Genomic DNA, 24,914 nt, shown 5'->3' with positions numbered 1-24,914 from the left:
CTTTCATTCTGTTTTGATGGAAGCCACTGAACTGTTTGTTTTTGTAATGACATGTTCCCTTATTTTTATTGTTTGTACATTTTATTTGGATACTTATTCTAAAGTTCAAAGCAGTTCACAGACATTTCTTTATCCTCTCAATAATGCTGGAATAAAATATGGGATATGATGATATGATTCTTCTCTGACTGCAGAAAAAAAATTAGCTCAAAGTCAGGAAGGATTCTTTAAGGCTGAGAATGGCAGGCAGAGCTTGCCTGCAGTCAGAGAAGAATCACATCATCGTATCCCATACTTTATTCCAGTATTATTGAGAGAATAAAGTTTCAAGATCAGGATTCCTTCAAGAGAGGAGCTAGGTAAGATACTAAACATGAGGAGTGTAGTTTAATTATCTGTGCTGCATCTTTCTTTCCTTGCTTCACGATCATTTTATTCCCATTTCACACTATTCTCCCCCTTTGACCTACAGGATAGTATGCAATTTCCAGGAAACAAAAGTACAGTACCCTATATCCTTCCTACTCCCTCAATACATTTCCTGTTGCAAACATCTGGTTTTCTATATCTTAGCTGCACTTGTATAACCCAGGGACAACTCTCAACAGTAACACCCAAAAACAGAACAGCAACAGTGACAACAAATAAGGTCAGCTTTCCTGAAGCAGACACAAATTCCAAATGTGCTCTACAAAAGTAGAACTGCCAGAGATATTCCAACCACAACTCCCAAAACCAAGTATCAAGTCTCTGCACAAGGTCTTTGAACTTTTTCCTTTTTCCTCTCTCTCTACTGCAGAACCATCACTCCATTTCAGGTCTTGTAACAATCTGTCTGAATACACAACTGCATGGTCACTCTCAAACACCATTTTTGCCTTAAGCACCTTAGCACCTACAGAAGCCAACTGGATTTAAATCAAAATTATTCAGTTTCGGCCCACCAACTGGCCCTACCACACTTATTTGAACAGTCAAACTCTGAGTTCCTACAGAAAGAGTCAGGCAAAGGTTCTGGTGCCCTCAGGTCTAGGGATGCAAAGTACAGAATCATACCTGCTCTTCAGGGCGTGTCTACACCCTTCTAATTCCACATTATCCCAGGTCTGACAGGAAAGTGGGAACCCAATTCTGCTTCAGAGTAAAGAAAAGCTCACCAGCTACTTCACCCCTCCTCTATCTAATCTCCCTTATGTGGGGATATCATATATAAGACCATCATCACACTACCTACTGCATCCCCAAAGTCCCTCCAAAATGGGAAAATCTTAAATGAGCAGGTCTATAACCATCCAGACATTCTCCTAGGAGCCAGTCTTTTGTGCCAGAGTTGGCTACTCTGCCAACAAGTACCCCGGCATGCTGTACAAACTGTTCCCTCAAAGTTTAATTTTCAAATTATAGTTTCCTATTAACTCTGTATTCTTGGTGAGATGTTAAGTCTATGTGATGATGGCAAAACCCAAATTTCTATATCCCCAATTTGTGGCCCAGTGTTTTGTGCAAGATGGATGGGCACTCAATATTTGTTGAACAGACAAATAACATTTAATCAGTAAACAGCTATGAGGAAGGCAGATTCTGAACTGGATTCTGTCACAGCTTCACTTTCCCACAGAAACAGGTCTGCCTGATTAAACTACTGACACACTGTAGGTCAGACAGCTCTCTCACAGGCCACTGGATACTCTTCTATAGAGGGGGATGCTTTGCAAAGACATCTCAATTCCTTGATGGGTTAGCAAGGCCAAGCAGAGGAGAATGTCTGATATAACTAAAGCAGCTGTTATCATTCACAGGGAATCTGGTTGGGTCAAGATTCTTAATTGCAGACAACAGAATCCAACTTGATTAGTTTAAGATAATGATTTATTAAGGGATAAAAATAGTTTACAGAATCACTGGGAGAGCTCAAGAAACACAGGCCAAGGTTCCAAGAACAATTCTTAAAACCACATTGCAGAACTGGACTGCCAAGGGAGTTGCTATCTATGGGGTGGATCAGGAAGCTGCCAAATAAAAGCCACCAGCCAAATTAGGAAGTTAACACTATAGCTGCCAATTCCAAAACCATTATCTCCTTTGTCTAAATGCGTGCCACTAAAACAGATGGGCCTGCTGCTCTCAGAACATGCCCTCCTTGTGACTAAAGCAATCTTGTACAAGTGCTTTGTATTGGGGATATCTAAATATCATCAAGGAGACTTAGTTGCATTCCTTACCTGAGTTTAGGAAAAGTGCTTTTTAGCTTTCTAGTCTCTCCATGTCAGAAGAGTATTGGAATGGGTGTGGAGACCACCAAACCACAGTTCGTCCCTCAAAGAGCATTTCTCTCCACAGATCCATCAGGAGGAATTCTCAGAACACTCGTTGGTAAGAATTCAATACTCTACTGCAGCAGAATCTCAAAATCACCAGAGGTCCTATTAAAATCAGATTCTGATACCGTAGATCTGTGTTGGGGTCTGAGATTTTCCATTTCTAACAAGCTCCTGGCTGATGCTGATGTTGCTGGTCCATCAATCACACTCTGAGTAGCAAGAGCTTAAACCAGGGATTATCTATGGTTCACCACAGTTTTTATAAATAAGGCTTCACTGGAACATAGCCAGGCCCATTTGTTTATGTATTGTACTGTCTATGGCTACTTCTGCCCTATAATGGCAGAGTTAAATAGCTGTGACAGAGATTGTATGGCCTGTATAATAAATTTTTTCTCACTCTAAAATTATATATTATCTATCCATTCTTTTTTAGAGTAAACATATATTAGCACATTCCAATATAAGTTAAATATCTAACAAAATAAACATTTTATCTTCTCTTATTGGCCATGCTTTTAAATTGCTTTAAAGTCTAAGAGGTTTCTCAAAGTCAAATCCTAGACAGTGAGGGCTCTAGTAGTTTAAACATGGAACTGACTTTCCCTTTGCCAGGAAGTTTAAGCACAAGCATGTGAAGCAACTCTGGGGGACGCTGGGGGACCTTCTGGGGAAAATTTCTTTTCTCTCAAATAAAGAGACCCATGAGGTGAAACTCTGTGTCCTGCATTTGAAAAGAATGTGTAAGGATAGAGCTGTGATAGCCATCTTGTCACTACAAGGAGACAAGCCCACGAACAAAAGCCAAAGTACCAAGGATGGCAGAACAGAAAGACAGGAAGCACTTGGGCTCTTAATACTGCTGAGTCAGCCAACCTGGGACTTATTATGTGATATAATACGCCTGTTACAGAACAGTAAGGGGTATAGTATTATTTTCAGCTGCATACATCCTAAGTGGTAGAGTGATACATAATTCACAAAGGACATTCATACTCATGTTCTCGTTTGAACCTCACATTCCCCGCCCCTCCCTCCATGATGGAGTAAAAACGAAGATATTCAAATGAAGGACAAAAGTCCAGGGTGTTTAAAGTTATTTTCTCATAGGTCACACAGCTATTAACTGACAGTAACAGAAACCAGGATTCCCATGTCAATGTTCTTTTCATTACACCCTCTCTTGATTCCATTTGGTTCTACCCAGCTTAGCCTCCTTATCATCCACTGTAAGAATGCCTTCTCACATCCTCTCTGTCAATGTTTATCACTTTCTATACTCTGACAATTTCCATTTAGGGTATTTTTCAGCATCTGCATTGTTTCAACCATTGTTCCATCTATCAAAGAAGCATGTATTAATTACTTTCTGTTCACCTAGCTGTGTACTAGGCACGGAAAGTAAGGATTTTTGATGGGAAATGTGATTTTTGCCCTCAGAAAGAACAATCTAGTTACGGGTGTAAAACAGATGCTACGATGAGAGTGACATAAGCAAATGTAAGTGTAGGAATTCAGAGTGAGGAAAGAATTCCTTGGATATTCCAAGTGTAAGATTATTCTAAGAGCACTTCACCAAAGGCTGGAGCCAAAAGAAACATAAGAATTAGACTTGTTGTAAGTGCTTTTTTATATGTTCTTAGAATCAATCTTATATTCCCTCTGGAACAAGGAAATGGATTTCAAAAGCACTACCTATGTGGCCAGGGCGAATAAACTGGGGCAATAAAGCTTACACAACTGAGTTATAAGTCCTAAATGAGATAACAAGAAGAGCAAAGCATGGTGTCACCACAAAAGGCTACGGAAAAACAATAGTCTGTTTCTCTGGGTTTTGAATTGCAATCTGTTTCTCAGTTTCTCCCAGACTGTAAATTCTTGAAATAAGAGAACTAAGGGTCCATGACTTTACTTCTTCTATTTATTCTGGAGTATCTGGTAGGATATCATGGCCCAGGAACTCAACACATGTATGTGGAACATCATGTGACTAAATAAAAAAGAAGATACTATTCTCTCTCAAGTTGTAGCATTAACAGTATCTGGCTAACAGAATCACTGCTTTAGCCACAGTTCCATGGCTAGGATGCAGTAAGCACAGGAAAACAAGGGCCTCCTCCAAAGCTTAATGACAATGAGTCATTTATACTAATGCTGCCTGTTCCTCTTACTCCTTAGAGGTCAGGAACTATTTGCTTCTTGATTTTGTGCCACAGGAAACAGGCAGTGTTGGAAGAAATCCATGGGAAGTAACAAAAGTCTGGCATAAAAAGTCATGGGAAGTCTGGCATAGAGTGCCGGTTAACATTACCATGTCACAACACCATCACCCGGTAATAAAGGAGGGACCGGATAACCATTCATTGCCCTTTTTCTGTGACTGTATATTTCTTCAGTGAGTGCTGATATATTAAAGAACTACACAGATGGGACAAGTTCATGATGACGAGGCACAGCTGTGCCCTCTCTTCTCCATGCATACCTCCTCACAGACTTCACGAACTGCTGCCACACTTGGCTCCTCCTCAGGCTCCATGCCTCCTCCAGGGACAATCCATCTGTCTGGATGGCGACTACTGCTCACGAGTAGCACCTGTTAAGTCACAAAGGTTGCATGGGGGGATTAAAAATTCAAAAAGACACATCCACACAAATTCAGAGTTTAAACATCACAAACATCAAAGTAACCAAGACCCATTCTTTGTTTATGCCTTCCCAAATCACTTCTTGCAAAGTAGCTTTCGTTTCTATTTGAAAAAGTAGGCAATCAGCCAGTAAAAGCAGAAGGGCATCTGAAGACCATTATCTCTACACTCCCCTCAGACACTCAATCACCTGCTCTATTTCTCTATTTATCCCCTCCTTGTTCCTTTTGCTAGAGCCCTTTGAACACAGACATGACAAGGTGAATAAAACACTTTAAAAAAAAAAAAAAAAAAAAGATTGTCACTGATGAGCCTGTCAGCACTGAAAAAGCTGGCTAGAAGACAAAAGGCCCTTGGCCATGATTGCCATCGTGGTCCAACACTTTCCCTCCAAGTTTCTCACCCATGAACTGGGAGCTGTATCCCAGTTCCTGCTCCATCAGATGGCCACAGGCCAATACAGTACAGCACCCTAGACTCTAAGGGACCCTAATTCTCTTGGCCACATGAGAAGTAGAAAAATTCCTTTCATCACATTTTCAGCTAAAATAAAACTGGACTTTTTTAAAAGACTTAGCCAGCATTCTGGTCAGAGTCGAAATAAAAATCTAGAATTTGCCTAGTTCCTTTTCCTTACTTACCCCTCTCTGTAGGAAAGATGCTAAACAAAGTCAGTTGGACTCCCTGTTTGGAGGCTGAGTTGAGTTGGCATTATTTCCAAAACTAAAGGAATCTTCAACTGCTCCCTAAAAACCATTACTTTCTGATGATGACCTGTGAGCCCTACAAACCAAACTCTGCAACCATCCTTGTTGCCTCAAATGAAATGCTACTTCCTCTCTGGCCCTTATAGATTCCACCACTGCCTTCTAGTTACTGACATTCCAGTCATCGCCAGCCTCTTCCTTGAGGTCTCTGCAGCTATGGACCCTTGGAAACTCTACCTTCATCCTCAGTCCCTCTTGTTCCTGTCATAAGAGATTCTTCTGATGCTCATCTACAAAATATGTCATCTGTAGATTCAGAGACGATCATGGTGTTATGGGAAGGAAATCCATGAATCCATACTCAGTCACTAATATATACACCATGGACTGAAAAATTGTCTTAAACTTACAGGTACTATTTTGCAAACATATTTATAAGCTCTGCTTTGATTAATACAATGCAAAATAATTTAAAATACTATGAAATCCACAGTAGTTTTTGGTTTATATGTATATATACTCAGCTAAAAGATACTACAAGAGCTAGGTGTGATGGCTCACGACTGTAATCCCAGCACTTCGGGAGGCCAAGGCAGGAGGACTGCCTGAGCCCAGGAGGTCAAGACCAGCCTGGGCAACATGATACTTTGTCTCTACAAAAAAAAAAAAAAAAAAAATTAGCCAGGCTTAGTGGTGCACCCTGTGGTCTCAGTACTTGGGAGGACTGCTTGAGCCCAGGAGCTTGAGACTGCAGTGAGCTATGATCAAGCCACTGCATTCTAGCCTAGGCCACAGAGTGAGACCCCCGTCTCAAAAAACAAAAAAAAAATCCTCTCATTGGACTATCTCAGACCTTATACAAAATCAAAATGGACCAACAACCTAAATGTAAGAGCTAAAACTATAACACATTTAGAAGAAAACACAGGGGTAAAATGTCATGATCTTGAATTTGGCAAGATACGCTAAATTCTTAGATATGAAGTATGAGCAACAAAAGGGCAAACAAGATAAATTGGACTTTTTTGAAATTAAAAACTTCTGTGTAACAAAGGACACAATCAGGAATGTGAAAAGACAACCTACACAATGGGAGGAAATATCTGCAAATTATATATTTAATACAGGTCCAGTATCTAAAACAATAAAAAGGTAAACAGTATTTCTACAGAGAAGATATACAAATGGCTAATAAGCACATGAAAAGATGCTAAACATAATTAGTCATTAGGAAAATGCAAAGCAAAACCAAAATGAGATACTACTTCATACCCACTAGGATAGCTATAATTCAGTCAACCAAACAGAGCATAAGAAGTGCTGGCAAGGATAGAGAGAAACTGGAACCCTCATACATTGCTCACAGGAATGTACAATGGTTCATTCAGCCACTGTGGAAAACAATTTGGTTGTTCCTCAGTAAGTTAAACATAAAATTACCATTAGATCTAGTAACTCCACTGCTAGGTATATAACCAAAAGAACTAAAAACAGGTACTCAAACAGATACTTCCATACAAATGTTTGTAGCAGCATTATTTACGATAGCCAAAAGGTAAAAACAACTCAAATATCCAATAAGAGTGAATGAATAAACAAAATGTGGCCATTAAAAAATTACTGATAGATGCTTCAACATGGATGAATCTTGAAAACATGCTAAGTGAAGGAAGCCAGGCACAGAAGGCCACATATTGTATGATTCCATGTATATGAAATATGCAGAATAAGCAAATCCAGAGAAACAGAAACCAGATTGGTGGTTACCAGGAACCGGGGGAAGCGGAAAATGAGCAGCAACTGCATAACAGGTACAGGGTTTTATTTGGGGAAAATGAAAGTATTCAGAAAGCAGATATGAAATGGTGATTGCCAAATGCCAATGAATTGCTCCTTTTTTTTTTTTTTTTTTTAGATGGAGTCTCGCTCTGTTGCCCAGGCTGAAGTGCAGTGGTGCAATCTCGGCTCACTGCAAGCTATGCCTCCTGGGTTCACGCCATTCTCCTGCCTCAGACTCCCGAGTAGCTGGGACCACAGGCACCTGTCACCATGCCTGGTTCATTTTTTGTATTTTTAGTAGAGATGAGGTTTCATCGTGTTAGCCAGGATGGTCTCGATCTCCTCATGATCCGCCCGCCTCGGCCTGCCAAAGTGCTGGGATTACAGGTGTGAGCCACTGTGCCCAGCTGAATTGTTCATTTTAAAATGGCTAATGTTATGTTAATTTCATTTCAATTAAAAAAAAGAAAATTAGTTTTGCAATCACAGTATTTTTTTTTTTTTTTTTTTTTTTGAGATGGAGTTTTGCTCTTGTTGCCCAGGCTGGAGTACAGTGGCGCAACTTTGGCTCACTGCAACCTCTGCCTCCTGGGTTCAAGTGATTCTCCTGCCTCAGCCTCCCGAGTAGCTGGGATTACAGGTGCCCACCACCACGTCCGGCTAATTTTTTGTATTTTTAGTAGAGACGGGGTTTCACCATGTTGGCCAGGCTGGTCTTGAACTCCTGACCTCAGGTGATCCACCCGCCTCGGCCTCTCAAAGTGATGGGATTATAGGTGTGCGACCACGCCCAGCTGATCACAGTCATTTTTTAAAAGCTCAAGGGAGTTGGCTAGGCGTGGTGGCTCACGCCTGTAATCCCAGCACTTTGGGAGGCTGGGGGGGTGGGCAGATCACGAGGTCAGGAGATCGAGACCGTCCTGGCTAACACGGTGAAACCCTGTCTCTACTAAAAATACAAAAAATGAACCGGGCGTGGTGGCAGGTGCCTGTAGTCCCAGCTACTCGGGAGGCTGAGGCAGGAGAATGGCGTGAACCTGGGAGGTGGAGCTGGCAGTGAGCCGAGATTGTGCCACTGCACTCTAGCATGGGTGACAGAGCGAGACTCTGTCTCAAAAAAAAAAAAAAAAGCTGAAGGGAGTCAGTGCTACTACTTTTTTCCCCCAGAGTCTACACCTCAATGGAGTAATCTTCCAGAAGGTTATCCTTACTTTTGTTTTGTTTTGAGACGGAGTTTTGTTCTTGTTGCTCAGGCTGGAGTGCAATGGCGTGATCTTGGCTCACCACAACCGCCACCTCCCAGGTTCAAGCAATTCTCCTGCCTCAGCCTCCCGAGTAGCTGGGATTACAGGAATGCACCACCATGCCCGGCCAATTTTTGTATTTTTAGTAGAGATAGGGTTTCTCCATGTTGGTCAGGCTGGTCTCAAACTCCCAAACTCAGGTCATCCACCCGCCTTGGCCTCCCAAAGTGTTGGGATTACAGGTGTGAGCCACCGCGCCTGGCCAAGTTTTATATTACTAAATCATAAAACTACTGCCACACTCATTCTCTTCAGTAACTGTGACCAATTTTACATTTTAAAACATTCCTTATCAAAAGAAAATAAACCCAAATATAAGCATGTAAGTTAATTCGAATTACAAGGTTAAAAAAAAAAAGCCCTCCAAAGACTCTAGACAAAGGCATTTAAGTCATATTTGTCCAACTACAAAAAGATTCAAGAAGAAAAGTTAGTAAAATGGGTTAATCCTCCAGTGACTTGTTGTATAAGTAACAACACATAGTCTTTCTTCCCTTACTTCCCGGTAAAGTGTTTGCCAGCCATTATAAACCTAAGCATTGCTTCAAAGGCTGACTAAGGCCATCCAATGAAGTTACAGTCCAAAAGAAAAACCTTTGCACGAATATTTCAAAGATAAAGCAAAGAAAAGGAAACCTCTGACAAAGTATAAGCATTCAATTTCTAAATTTCAATCAATGTGAAATACTAATTAGTAAATCTAGCAAGTGTTACTGCTTTGCACATTCAACCATGACTATATAAACTAAGACTACAATAATGAGGCTGAAGGAAGCAAGCCTCATTAGTTTGTAGCCACACTTCAAAGCAAACACTGTTACTGGTAAATAGCTCTCCTCCGTAAGTTTCCTTGACAACCTTTTGAAAATTTACTACAAAAAAAAAAAAAAGTTTCTGTTTCCGGTTTTTTTGTAGAGACAGGGTCTCATTCTGTTGCCCAGGCTGAAGCGCAGTGGCAGGATCAAAGTTCACTGCAGCCTCAAACTCCTGGGCTGTAGAGATCCTCCAGCTTCAGCCTCCCGAGTAGCTGGGACTATAGGCACACACCACCATGCTCGGCTAATTTTTAAATTTTTTAAACTTCATTTTTTAGAGATGAGGGTCTCACTATGTGGGTCAGGTTGGTCTTGAACTCCTGGCCTCAAGCAATCCTCCTGTCTCGGCCTCCCAATGTGCTAGGATCATAGGCATGAGCCACTGTGCCCACCCACAAAAATTTTTTACTTTAGCCAATGGGGTTTTACTCCTTCCTATCATATAAAGTACTAAATGGTGTTCTGATCAGTAAATTCTTATTCTGAAATTTGATTTTGACATATACAATTATCTGAAAAAGAAATGAAGTGCAAAAGCTCCAAAAAGATTTCAAAAATAACACACTAAGGGGAAAAATTACCTACTCAACAAATGTTCATTAAGTATCATCATGAGCCAGGAACTGGAGATGAAGAGATTAAATACACTGCAGTTGGCAGGCAGATCAAAATGGGAAACCAGCTGACCAGGTATCAGACCTTTTTGAAGCTTTAGTCATTGAGACAGGTTATATCTATGCAGAGGTGGATAAACAGACCCATAGAACACACCCACCCATAGATAGACTCTTGGATTCATGATATAGATGGCTCTGTAGAGCAGGCAGAAATCAACAGGTGGTGCAGTGACAACTTGTTTTCCACATGGGCACAGAAGAAAAAACATTGTATCGATTAGCAACATGTGTGCAGTGAAATGATAAAGAAATCTGTGGGAATGATAAACCTAATGAAGGGAGGGAGAAATACAGCAGGAACACCATTGTTTTATTTCTTAGAAATTGTTGTGGGGTTTTTTGCTAAATAGTGCTTAATACAAATTTTTTAAATATAAAAGAAACCCATAGTCCCTGCCCTACAGGAACTGAGTATCTAGTGAAAGACCAAAAAAGAGTAATTACACAGAGTGAGAAATACTTAGCTTGAGGATACCACAATGATAATGAAAAGAGATACCTGCCCGGACGTACTGGCTCATACCTGTAAACCCAGTAGTCCCAGTTACTTGGGAGGCTTGAGGTAGGAGGTGCACTTGAGCCCAGGAGTTCAAGACCAGCCTGGGCAACATAGTAAAACCCCCATGTCTACCAAAAATAAATAAATAAATAAAAATAAAAAATTAGGCCAGGTGCAGTGGCTCATGCCTCTAATCCTAGCACTTTGGGAGGCTGAGGTGAGCAGATCACTTGAACTCAGGAGTTCAAGACCCCGTCTCTACAAACAACAGCAAAAAAAAAAAAAAAAAAAAAATAGCCGGGCACGATGGTGTGAGCCTGTAGTCCCAGCTATTCAGGAGGGTGAGGCAGGAGAATTGCTAGAGCCCAGGAGGAGGTTACAGTGAGCCAAGATTACATCACTGCACTCCAGCCTGGGCAATGGGAATGAAACCCTGTCTCAAAAAACAAGAGCAACAACAACAGAAACCCTAAAAAAAAAAACAAAAAACAAAAAACCCAGGCGTGGTGGTGCACGTTTACAGTTCCAGCTACTGGGGAGGCTGAGTTGGGAGGATTGCTTGAGCCCAGGAGGTCGAGGCTGCAGTGAGCTATGATCCCACTACTGCACTCCAGCTTGAGTGACAGAGCAAGACCCTGTCTCAAAAAAAATAGAAACAGGCCAGGAGTGGTGGCTCACGCCTGTAATCCCAGCACTTTGGGAGGCCGAGGTGGGTGGATCATGAGGTCAGGAGATTGAGACCATCCTGGCTAACACAGTGAAACCCCGTCTCTACTAAAAATACAAAAATTAGCCAGGCGTGGTGGCGGGCGCCTGTAGTCCCAGCTACTCGGGAGGCTGAGGCAGGAGAATGCCGTGAACCCAGGAGGCGGAGCTTGCAGTGAGCCGAGATCACGCCACTGCACTCTAGCCTGGGCGACAGCGCAAGACTCCGTCTCAAAAAAAAAAAAAAAAAAAAAAAAAAAAAAAAAAAGAAACAAAAGAACAAGTCAGACTTGGGGAGTAGGGGATGGATCATAACGGAGAAATGATATGGGAAAGTTTCTTTTTTTTCTTTAGACAAGATCTCGCTCTTTTGCCCAGGCTGGAGTGCAGTGGTGCAATCGTAGCTTACTGCAGCCTTGGACTCCTGAGCTCAAGTGATCCTCCTGCCTCAGCCTCCCAAGTAACCGGGACAACAGGCATGTGCCACCAAGCCTGGCTAATATTTTTTATTTTTACTTTGTAGAGATGGTGTTTTGCCATGTTGTCTAGGCTGGTCTTGAACTCCTGGGCTCAAGGGATCCTCCTGAGTTGGCCTCTAAAACCCAATTTGAGTTTTAGAAAGGTTACTTTGACATATGTTGGAGATGGGAAAGCATGCTAATGGAGCAGGTTCCTGCAGTAATTCAGGTTGAGAAATGATTAAGATAGTAGGAGGTGGAAGCGGAAGAAGTGATAGGTTTCCAGATACATAGAAAGAAGAGTCTATAAGACCAAGTGACTGACAGGACGTGGGAATATGACTCTTTGGATATGGGCTGGGTCAATGGTGTAGCAGCCTTCCAAGGAGAATATGGAGGTGTCAGTGGAGGAGGGAACCACAAGGAGGAGTTGTGAAATCATCCTCTGAACATATGAATTTGAGGGTTCAATGAGACATCTAATGAGTATTTCTAGTGAGAAATTATATGAATGTGGGACTGGAGTTAAGAGGGAAACCGACGGTGATTTTGGAAACAATGGTATCAGAATCTTCCAGCCAGAATGAGACGAACACAAGGTGAACATGGGCATTTGCAAAGCTCTGGCCAGAGGATCTGAGCCCTTTCTCCCTATCCACCCACCATCCACCTTGGTATCAGACAAGTCTCCATTCCTACTGCCAAGGGTATAGTGGGCACAGATATACTCCAGAGATCCTAGGTTAAAGTTCTGGAAATACTCTCCTTAAATAAATAAGATTATCTAGGCTGGGCACGGTGGCTCACGCCTGTAATCCCAGCACTTTGGGAGGCTGAGGCGGGTGGATAACGAGGTCAGGAGATCGAGACCATCCTGGCTAACACTGTGAAACCCCGTCTCTACTAAAAATACAAAAAATGAGCCGGGCATGGTAGCGGGTGCCTGTAGTCCCAGCTACTCGGGAGGCTGAGGCAGGAGAATGGCGTGAACTCTGGTGGTGGAGCTTGCAGTGAGCCGAGATCACGCCACTGCACTCCAGCCTGGGTGACAGAGCGAGACTCCGTCTCAAAAAAAAGAAAAAAAAAAGAAATTAGATTATCTACGGTGATAATCTATGCCACAGGAAATTTTGATTAACAAACTACATGACTGGACATATTACTGATTTCTGGAGAATCAATTGCATGCAATAAAGCACTCAACATGATCTTGTTTCCAACAATGCAATTCCCTTGACATCTGACAAGCCCTTCAGCACTGCCAATACTACCAGAGTGCTCTGCTGGTACCCCAGATGGCACCAGGACCAGATCCTATCAAATCTGTGATATGCTCTGCAAATTGCATCTTCAGATGAGCTCTTTAAATAATTTATGTGTCCCTTCGTAAAAATAAGGCCAAGATGAAAGTGAGTAATTATCTGTACTTGTTTGGATTCCAGATAAATGGATGTTTACTATATTTTACACAATGTTTTAAAGAACAGCTGTCACAAGTTCTTGTGCATGATGATCCCATAAAATGTTTAAAAGATGAGTAAAGCTGAGTATGAGGTTAAATAACTTGCTGAAAGTAAAGCAATAAATTATCACAGGGCCAAGCACAGAAGTTTCAGTTTCTAGAGCTTTAAAGCCATTTTATTATTTTTAATAGTTATTTTAAAAATTTAAAACTATTTTTTTTTTAGCTACAGAGGAACTAAAAAAAAAAAATTCTAAAAGAAAGAACCCCTAGACATAAGCAGTCAATTTACAAAATGCCTTATAAACATTGCTTCACCTTAGTTAGCTTATTAGGCTGCTTATTTAACCAAAGAGGAAATTCCCTGCCTAGTACAAAGAAACACCATACTGTGCTATGAACAGATATTCTGACAGTTTTTATCTTGGGAGCAACAAGATTATTTTAAGAACAATATGAAAAGGTTTCCACAGATACAAACTATTACACAGATATCGGGGCCAGGCGCAGTGGCTCACATCTGCAGTCTCAACACTTTGGGATGCACACTGACAGAAATTTTAAAAAGAAAAAAAAACACTTTCGTGGCCAGGCACAGTGGCTCACCCCTGTAATCCCAGCACTCTAGGAGGCTGAGGTGGGGGTATCACTTGAGACTCGGAGTTTGAGACCAGCCTGGGCAACACATTGAGACCCCGTCTCTACACCCCCCTGCCTCAAAAAACAAAAAAAAAAAAACACACTTTGAGAGGCCAAGATGGGAGGATCTTTTGAGGCCAGGAGTTCAAGACCAGTCTGGGCAATATGGAGAGACCCTGTCTCTACAAAAAAAATTAGCCAGACCTAGTGGCGTATGCCTGTAGTTCCAGCTATTTGGGAGGCTGAGGCAGGAGGATCATCTGAGCTCAGGAGATTGACGTTACAGTGAGCTATGACTGTGCACTGCACTCTATTCTAGGCAATAAGGCAAGACTCTTTAAAAAAAAAAAATTAGAGGGCCGGGCGCGGTGGCTCATGCCTGTAATCCTAGCACTTTGGGAGGCCGAGGCGGGCATGTCACCTGAGGTCAGGAGTTCGAGACCAGCCTGGCCAATATGGTGAAACCCTGACTCTACTAAAAATACAAAAATTAGCTGGGCGTGGTGGTGGGCGCTTATAATCCCATAATCCCAGCTATCAGGAGACTGAAGGAGGAGAATTGCTTGGACCCAGGAGGTGGAGGTTGCAGTGAGCCGAGATCGCGCCATTGCATTCTAGCCTGGGTGACAAGAGTCAAACCCTGTCTCAAAAAAAAAAAAAAAAAAAAAAAATATATATATATATATATATATATACACACACAGATGTATCATTCTTAAGTGAGTCCCCAGGGTGTACAGAGATTGCCTCTGTACAGTACAATTGGCAATGTTAAGGATGAGGTGTTTTACTTTAAAATCTTGAGTATGGCTTGAATATTTTAGAACAAACACTTAAGATGTATAAATGGAGGTGGGCATGGTGGCTCACACCTGTAATCCCAGCACTGTGGGAGCCCAGGAGTTCAAGACCCACGTGGGCAACATGGCAAGGTCCCGTCTCTACAAAAAAAAAAAAAAAAAAAAAAAGACTTATAATTGGCCAAGAAGAATGCCAAACATTATTTCCTAGGAAAATTCTGAAAGCCAAATAAAGTGAATGAAACATTTAAAATGCTCCAGTTTCTTGAGGTTATTTTATTATATCATTATTTTTTGAGACAGGGTCTCACTCTGTCGCCCACGCTGGACTGCACTGGTGCCATCTTGGCTCACTGCAGCCTCAACTGCCTGGGCTCAGGCAATCCTCTCAACACCCCCCACTCACTCCAGCAACTGGGACTACAGGTGTGCATCACCACACCTGGGTAATTTTTGCATTATTTGTAGAGACAGGGTTTCACCGCATTGCACAGGCTGGTCTCAAACTCCTGGGCTCAAGCAATCCATCTGTTTCAGCCTCTCAAAGTGCTGGAATTACAGGCATGAGCCACCATCCCTGGCCTTGAGCTTATTTTAATAAACAAAGCCACAGCAACAACATTTCCTGACATCCATGAATTGCATAATTTTCCCACAGTCTTAGAACTATAGGAATACACTGTAAAATCCCTGCTCATCAATATGCTGATTTTGCCAAGCCATGTACCAAATGATAGCCTCCATAATACATGCTCAAACAGAAGACATTCACTGTAAACTCAAGGGCAGGTATTGTGTTCCCAAGGTAGCATCAACTTATTAACCACAATTCAGTCTAATTTAAGATGCCAAAGTTTAAACCACAAATGTACACTGTCATCTTTGTAGAGGAGGACAGTCAGGAGACTTTGGGTTACAGGTCAGGAGACTTTGTAACTCAGGGTTACAGGTCTGCCTCTGACACCAATCAGTCACATAAATGCAATGAAAAAATTACATCTCTCTAGACTTCAGCTTTTTTAGTTTTAAAATGAGATGGTTCAAATCTCTAAAATTCTTTCAGTGTTAATATTCTATCATTCTAAATTTATACAGGTACATGTGTCTAGAATTCGTCTTCCTAATTCTACTATTTTCAAACATCTATTTTTTTAATAGTACATAATGTGTATATTCAAAGGGTATAAAAAAAAAACATAGTGAAAAGCAAGCCTTTTCTCTTAACTCTGTCCCAAGAGGTACTTCTTTTGAAGACTTCTAGAGATTTTCTAACATATGAGTATAAATAAATACATATTTATTCTTTTCCTTCCCCTTTGTCAACCCCAATAGTAACCCATTATACACATTGTTCTACTTTGCCTTTTCACTTAAATCCTGGAGATCATTTTATCAGTACATTCTGAGAGCCCCTTCCTTTTTTTAAATAACCACAGGGTATGTTTTTAAAACTTATTATTTGTTATACACAAATTTCAAACATGCATAAAAGCAGACAGAAAATATAATGAATTCCTAAGTAGTCACTGTCCTGCTTCAGTAACTATCAATGTTTGCCAATCTTGTTTTACTTAACTATACACAACTCCAGTGTTTTGTTTTGTTTTGTTTTTGAGACAAGAGTCTTGTTCACTACAACCTCCAACTCCGGGGCTCAAACGATTCTCTTACCTCAGCCTCCTGAGTAGCTGGGATTAAAGGTGCGTGACACCACATCCAGCTAATTTTTGTATTTTTTTGGTAGAGACAGGGTTTCACCATGTTGGCCAGGCTGGTCTCAAACTCCTGACCTCAAGTGATCCGCCTGCCTTGGCCTCCCAAAGCGCTAGGATTACAGGCATGAGCCACACCCGGCCTTGCTTTTTTAAGACAGGATCTCGTTCTGTCACCCAGGCTGGAGTGCAGTGGCGCATCATAGCTCACTGCAGCCTTGACCTCCCGGGTTCAAGCAATCCTCCCACCTCAGCCTCCTGAGTAGCCGAGACTACAGGCGCCTGCCACCATACCTGGCTAATACTTGTTTGAAGAGACAAGTTTCGCTATGTTGCCCAGGCTAGTCTTTTTCTTTTTTCTTTTTTTTTTGAGACGGAGTTGCCCAAGCTGGAGTGCAATGGCGTGGTCTCGGCTCACTGCAACCTCTGCCTCCCAGGTTCAAGCGATTCTCCTGCCTCAGATTCTCCTGCCTCAGTCTCCCAAGTAGCTGCGAATACAGGCACCTGCCACCAAGCCCAGCTAATTTTTCTATTTTTAGTAGAGACAGGGTTTCACCATGTTGGCCAGGCTGGTCTCAAACTCCCCACCTCAGGTGACCCGCCCGCCTTGGCCTCCCAAAGTGCTGAGATTACAGGCGTGAGCCACTGCACCTGGTCCCAGGCTAGTCTTGAACTCCTGGACTCACGGGATCCACCCACCTTAACCTGCCAAAGTGCTGGGATTACAGGCATGAGCCACTGGGCCTGGCCAGGAGTTTGAGGCTGCAGTGCTCTATGATCATGCCTATGAACAGCCATTGCACTCCAGCTGGGCAGTATAGTGAGATTTCATTTCAAATACACACACACACACACACACACACACGGCTGGGCGCAGTGGCTCACGCTTGTAATCTCAACACTTTGGGAGGCCAAGGCAGATGGGTTTCTTGAGGTCAGGAGCCCGAGACCAGCCTGGCCAACATGGTGAAACCCCATCTCTACTAAAAACACAAAAATTAGCCAGGCATGGTGGCAGGCACCTGTAGTTCCAGCTACTTGGGAGGTTGAGGCAGGAGAATTGCTTGAACCCAGGAGGCAGAGGTTGCAGTGAGCTCAGATGGCGCCACTGCACTCCAGCCTGGGCAACAGAGCAAGACTCTATCTCGGGGGGACAAAGTATATATATATATACATATATATTTTATATTTTATATTGACTTTATATTCTATGCCATACTAAATTCACTTATTTGTTCATTTGTTCTAGTAGCTTTTTGGTGGATTCCTTAGGATTTTCTATATAGATGATCATGTTATCAGCAAATATAGTTTTGCTTCTTCCCCTCTAATTTATGTCTTTTATTTCTCATTCATGCCTTACTGTACTGGCTAGGGCTTCCAGAATAAAGCTGAATAGAAGTGGTAAGAGCAGACGACCTTATCTATTCCCAGTATTAGAGGGAATGTATTCATTATTTCAATATTAAGTATAATGAGGCCGGGCGCGGTGGCTCAAGCCTGTAATCCCAGCACTTTGGGAGGCCGAGGTGGGTGGATCACGAGGTCAGGAGATCGAGACCATCCTGGCTAACACGGTGAAACCCCGTCTCTACTAAAAAAAAAAATACAAAAAAAAAATTAGCCGGGCGTGTTGGCGGGCGCCTGTGGTCCCAGCTACTCGGGAGGCTGAGGCAGGAGAATGGCGTGAACCCAGGAGGTGGAGGTTGCGGTGAGCCGAGATCGCGCCACCGCACTCCAGCCTGGGGGACAGAGAAAGACTCCGTCTCAAAAAAAAAAAAAAAAAAAATTAAGTATAATGTTAGCTGTTTGGGGTAGATGCCCTTTATTAGGTTAAGGAAGTTCCATTCCTAGTGCTGAGATTTTTTAAAAATTATTATTATAAATGGACATTGGATTTTGTCAAATGCTTTTTCCGAATCTATTGATACAATGATATGGTGGTTCTTTTTTTTAGTCTGTCAGTGTGGTAAATTACACTGACCAGTTTTTAAATGTTAAACCAGCCTTGTATTTCTGGAATAAATCACAGTCAGTCACGATGTATTATTCTGTTTGTATATTGCTGGATGCAAGTTGCTAATGTCTACTTTAGGGTTGGGGTCTCTGTTCACGAAGGATATGGTATCTGATGTTCTCTTTTCTTGTAATGTACCATCTTGGTATCAAGGTAATACTGGCTTTATAAAATAGGCAAATGTTCCCTCTTCTTTTCTAAAAAATAAAGAAATTATACTTCTTTTATTTTCTAAAAAGTAAAGAAATTGTGTAGAATGATACTATTTCTTTCTTAAATATCTGTTAGAATTCACCAGCGAAGCCACCTGGCCCTACAGCTTTTTTTTTTGGGCGGGGGGGCGGTTAACTACAAATTCAATTTCTTTAGTAGACATAGGCTTATTTATTTCTTCTTAAGGACGCTTTAGTAGTTTGTACCTTTCAAGAAATTTGGATTAAAAACTCAAGAGGAAAGGGTTTGGGGAACTTCCAGACAGCTGAACATGTGAAGGTCCCTACAGGGTGGTGTGCCCAGGGAAGGCATGGAAGCTCGGTCCCCTTCCCCCATACCTCCCCTATGCATCTCTTCATCTGTATCCTTTGCAATATCCTTTATAATAAACCAGCAAACATAAAACCCTGTTTAGGAGTAGAATGGGACAATCTCAAGAGAGAAAAGCATGATAGGAGCCAATGAAGGGACTGTGTATTTTAAATGCAGGACACACTGTTCCTGGCTGTGTCTGTGATACTGGACATCTTAGGAACCAGATACTTAACAATGTAAGAAAGCCCTGCAAAGAAAGGATAAATGCCTGAGGTAATAGATACCCCATTTACCCTGATGTTATTGTTACTCATAGTATGCCTGTATCAAAATATCTTACGTACCCACAAAAATTAAAATTACATTTAAAAAAGAAATTTGACCATTTCATTGAAAATACTGATTTGACTGCCTTATAGTTGTTCACAATATTCCCTTACTATCCTTTCGATATCTGTAAAACCAATACTGATTCTTTCTACAGAATACTTTCATTCCTGATATGGCTGATTCCATGACCAACAGGAAATATACAATATAAGTCTAAAACATCTTGTCAAATCAGATACTGAAGAAGCTATCAAAACCCACCAGGACTGTATCAAAAGGATTCAGGAGTTAATGTGAAAAGGCTCATGCTGGTCAAAACTGGGCCAGTAAAAATAACTGCAACTGACTAGAATATCAAATATATTTAAATCCATGAGTTTATACTGATAATTTTTAAGAAATAAAAACAGAACTGGTAACCACTGAAGGATGCCAACGAATCAACTCACTAATTTGGGGAATAATGACAAATTGAGGGGGAAAAAAAAAATCAATCATTTACTTTGTATTCTCTATATAATTATTTGTAGGTATAATTATGGAATTGTGGGGTTTTCTTTTCTTTTTTTTTTTTTTTTTTTTGACAGAGTCTCGCTCTGTCGCCCAGGCTGGAGGGCAGTGGCGTGATCTTGGCTCACTGCAAGCTCCGCCTCCCAGGTTCATGCCATTCTCCTACCTCAGCCTCCCAAGTAGCTGGTACTACAGGCGCCCACCACCATGCCCAGCTAATTTTTTGTATTTTTAGTAGAAACAGGGTTTCACTGTGTTAGCCAGGATGGTCTCGATCTCCTGACCTCGTGATCCGCCTGCCTCGGCCTCCCAAAGTGCTGGGATTACAGGCATGAGCCACCACGCCCGGCCAAATTGTGGTTATTTTTTAAAGACAGTATTCTGTTTTAGAAGCACTTACTGAAAAATTACAGATAAAATCATATGGTGTTTACGATTTGACCCAAAATAATAGTGGAGGGGGAGGAGTGATTACAAATATACATCCTACAAAATTGGCCATGAGCTGGTAACAGTTGAAGCTGACTGAGGAGTACATGGGGGTTCACTATACTACTGAGTCCACTTCGGAAGAAGTTTTAAGTTTTCCATAATAAAAGGTTTTTTTTAGGCCAGGCATGGTGCCTCATGCCTGTAATCCTAGCACTTTGGGAGGCCAGGTGGACTGCTTGAGCCCAGGAGTTCCAGACCAGCCTGGACAACATGGCAAAACCTTATCTTTATAAAAACTAAAAAATTAGCGGGGCATGGTAGTGAGCACCTGTAGTCTCAGCAATACTAGGGAGGCTGAGGTGGGAGGGGCGCCTAAGCCTGGGAGGTTAAGGCTGCAATGAGCTGTGATCATCCCACTATACTGCATCCTGGGCGACAGGGCAAGACCCTATATCCCCTGCACCCTGCAAAAAAAAAAAAAATTTAATGCATTGGTTATTCTTAGCCATTTATACTTTCATATATTTTAGAATGAATTTATTATTTTTTAAAAGAAGAAACCTGCTGAGATTTTGATTAGTATTATAAAACCAAATAGATTTCAGAAAAAACTGAAGTCTTCTAATCCATAAGCAAGGTATAGCTTTTCATTCATGAAGGTCCTTCAAATCTTTTCTTCTATAACTTGAATTAGCATAATTAGAAGGTCCTGCCTCAGTCCAAGATTACAATGAAATTATCCCAGGTTTTCTTCTAGTAATTTATGGCCGTAGTTTTTAATGTTTGTACTTCCCATCTATGTAAAAATTATTCTGATTATAAATATGAGGAAAGAATCCAACTATACTTTTTTCCAGGTATTTGCTAGTTGTTCCTATATGCATTGAAGTCTACTTCTGGACTATCTATTCGGTTCTATTGATTCATTTGCCAATTCATGATCCAGCTTAGTAACATTCTATTTTAAGTACCACAGTCTGCAATATTGTTTCATGGGGCTAACATCACCATACTTGCCCTTCACTCTTCTTTTTCAGAGTTTTACTGGCTTTTCCTCCAAGGTTTCTTATCCATTTGAAATCAGAAACTGCATGAGTGGTTTACATACGCACACACACACACACACCCCTTATAATTTCTACAAGAATCAAGTTGAATTTATAGATTAATTTACAAGAATCGACAGGATGTTGAAACTTCCCACCTATGAGCAAGATACTTTTTCAAGTTTTTTCAGTAACATTTAAAAAGTTTTCTCTGCACAGACCTTATCTACGTCTTAAGTTTATTCTTTTTTGTTACTGTTATAATGGGTTCCTAACTCCATCCTATGGCTTATTATTTCAAAGGAGACACAGAAAATTTTCACAGGTTAGTAATACTAATTCCACACATAAGCACAATCAAGTGATTATGTGGAAATTATTTTTTAAACTAAAAAAGAAATTTTTACTTTATACCAATAGATTGTAAACCATGATGGCCTGGCCAGATGCCCAGCTAGAGCCATGAGATATGAAACCCATGCCTCACAGGGGGGCCAGAGCTAGGGCTGGGCAGAGGAGCAATAACCAGAGAGTAGACAGGGCACAAACAGCTCTTCACAGATGTATGAATTCAAGTTTATCGTTCTTACAAACATGAGAACGAAAAAAACAGCCAATCATATGGTGGGCCAGGAATAATACATTAACTATACAGGAGAAAATTAAGATAGAAAGATAGTTATTGCAGGGAAAATATTTTTATGTAATTTCAAGTACCATTTCACAAATTTTTGTGTTCTGAAATGAATTAAATTTAACCATCAGACTGTTTTATTCTACTAGAAATAACATTTACTCAATTTAGGAAGATAAGGAGTTATCACAATGAAACATAGAAAAAGCCAGGTAACAACTACATTTAAGATTGAGAATTCGGCCAGGCGCGGTGGCTCATGCCTGTAATCCCAGCACTTTGGGAGGCCGAGGCGGGCGGATCACGAGGTCAAGAAATCAAAACCATCCTGGCTAACACAGTGAAACCCCGTTTCTACTAAAAATACAAAAAATTAGCCAGGTGTGGTGGCGGGTGTCTGTAGTCCCAGCTACTTGGGAGGTTGAGGCAAGAGAATTGCTTGAACCTGGGAGGTGGAGGCTGCAGTAAGCCGAGATCGTGCCACTGCACTCCAGCCTGGGGGACAAGAGCAAGACTGTCTAAAACAAACAAACAAGCCAAAAAAAAACCTGATACCCATTTAGCAGTTAGTCCCTGTCCCCACCCTCCCACTTCCTGTCAACCATCAATTTGTTTTTTGTACCTATGGATTGCTTATTCTGCATACTTCATATAAATGGAATCATACAATAAATATGTGACCTTTAGTGTCTGTCTTCTTTCACTTAGCATATTTGAAAGGTTCATCCACATTGTAGCATGTATCACTACCTCATTCCTTATAGCTGAATAACATTCCAATTTATGTATACACCATATACCACAATGTGTTTATGCATTCATCTACTGGTTAACATTTGGTTGTTTCTACCTTTTAGCTATTGTAAACAGTGCTGAACATTCCTCTACAAATGTTTGAGTACAAGCTTTTCAATCCCTTTAAGTACATACCTAAAAGTGAAACTGCTGGATCAAACATAATTCTACATTTAAGTTTCTGAGGACCCACTAAACTTCCACAGCAGCTGAGCCATTCTGCATTCCCACCAGCAATGTATAAGGTATCCAATTTCTCTACATCCTCACTAACACTTGTTATTTTCCACTCTAGTGGGTGTGACATGCTAAAACTAGTTTAAAGAATGTCTATACTTTGGGAGGCTGAAGCGAGCAGATTGCTTGAGTCCAGGAGCTGGAGAACAGCCCAACAAAATGGAAAAACCCCATCTCTACAAAAAATACAAAAATTTAGCCAGGCATGGTGGCACGTGCCTGTAGTCCCACCCACTCAGGAGGCTGAGGAAGGAAGATCACCTGAGCCTGGGGAGGTCGAGGCTGCAAGGCTGCAGTAAGTGGTGATTGTGCCACTGCACTCCAGCCTGCGCAACAGAGTGAGACCCTGTCTCAAAAAAAAACCAAAAACCAAAAACCAAAAAACAAAACAAAACAAATGCCGGGCACAGTGACTCACGCCTGCAATCCCAGCAGTTTGGGAGGCCAAGGTGGGTGGATCACCTGAGGTCAGGAATTCGAGACCAGCCTGGCCAACATGGTGAAACCCTGTCTCTACTAAAAATACAAAAATTAGCCTGGTGTGGTGGTGGGCACTTGTAATCCCAGCTACTCAGGGGGCTGAGGCAGGAGAATCACTTGAACCCAGGAGGCAGAGGTTGCCGTGAGCCGAGATCATCAAGATTGTGCCACTAGGTGACAGAGCAAGACACCATCTCAAAAACAAACAAAAAAAAGATTGTCTATAATAACTACTTAACTTTTGAAGGAAAGCAGAATGACCATTTAGTAAGACTGGAAAATGTTACTCCTATTCTCTCTCCCTCTCCCATAGACACACATGCAGAAAAAGCTCAAATAACTAGTTTTTTTCCCCCTGGAAAATAAGTTAAAATGTAACAAATACCAAGTGAATGAGAAGACACAAGCCACAGGATGGAAAAAAAATATTTGCACAAGGCTTATCTGATAAAGGATTCATCCAAAATATACAAAAGACATTTAAAATTCAACAATTAAAAAACCCAACTAAAAAATGAGCAAAAGATGTGAACAGACACCTCATGAAGAAATATATATATATGGGGCCAGGAGCAATAGCTCATACTTATAATCCTAGCACTTTGAAAGGCTGAGGCAGGACGACTGCGTGAGGTCAGGAGTTTGACATCACTCTGGGCAACATAGCAAGACCCCATTTCTATAAAAAATTTTAAAAATTAGCCAGTGTGGTGGTGTGCACTTGCAGTCCCAGCTACTTGGGAGGCTGGGGTGGGAGGATCACTTGAGCCCAGGAGTTCAGTTACGGTGAGCTATGATCACACCACTGGCACTCTAGCCTGGGTGACAGAGTGAGACCCTGTCTCTAAAAAATAATTTGTAAAAGAACATATGCAGATGGTAAATAAATATAAAAAGATGTTTCACATCATATGTCAACAGGGAAATGCAAATGAAACAAGAAGAAGGCACTACTTAACACCTATTAGAATAGCCAAAATCCAGAACACTGAACACCACCAGATGCTGGTGAGGATGTGGAGCAACAGAAACTCATTTGCTCACTGGGGTGAATACAAAATGGTACAGCCACTTTGGAAAACAGTTTGGCAGTTTCTTACAAAACTGCATATACTCTTACTCTATGATAACACAATCATACTTCTTGGTATTTAACCCAAAAAGTTAGAAACAAGTCACACAAAAACCTGCACATGTATGTCTATAGCAGCTTTATTCATAATTGCCAAAATCTTGGAAGCAACCATGATGTCCTTCAGTAGGTGAATGGATAAATAAGGTGTGGTACAACCACATAAAGGAATATTATTCAGTACTCAATCAAGCTATGAAAAGACATAGAGGAAACTTTAATGCATATTACTAAATGAAAGAGGCCAACA

The 24,914-nt window shown here is 41.3% G+C and overlaps 1 protein-coding gene across 1 annotated transcript in view; it reads right to left on the bottom strand.

Annotated features, from left to right (window-relative positions):
• NUDT3 (nudix hydrolase 3) overlaps positions 1-24,914 on the bottom strand; it is a 117,199-nt gene that overhangs the window by 59,993 nt on the left and 32,292 nt on the right. Inside the window, exon 2 of the mRNA XM_055263528.2 lies at positions 4,804-4,914. Within this exon, the coding sequence (XP_055119503.1) occupies positions 4,804-4,914 (111 nt within the window). The remainder of the gene's footprint in view (positions 1-4,803; positions 4,915-24,914) is intronic.

Source organism: Symphalangus syndactylus, chromosome 23 (genome assembly GCF_028878055.3).
Source record: "Symphalangus syndactylus isolate Jambi chromosome 23, NHGRI_mSymSyn1-v2.1_pri, whole genome shotgun sequence".
NCBI classification, from domain to species: domain Eukaryota; kingdom Metazoa; phylum Chordata; class Mammalia; order Primates; family Hylobatidae; genus Symphalangus; species Symphalangus syndactylus.
Note: the sequence above shows the minus strand (reverse complement) of the source record. Positions and strands in the feature narration are given on the sequence as shown.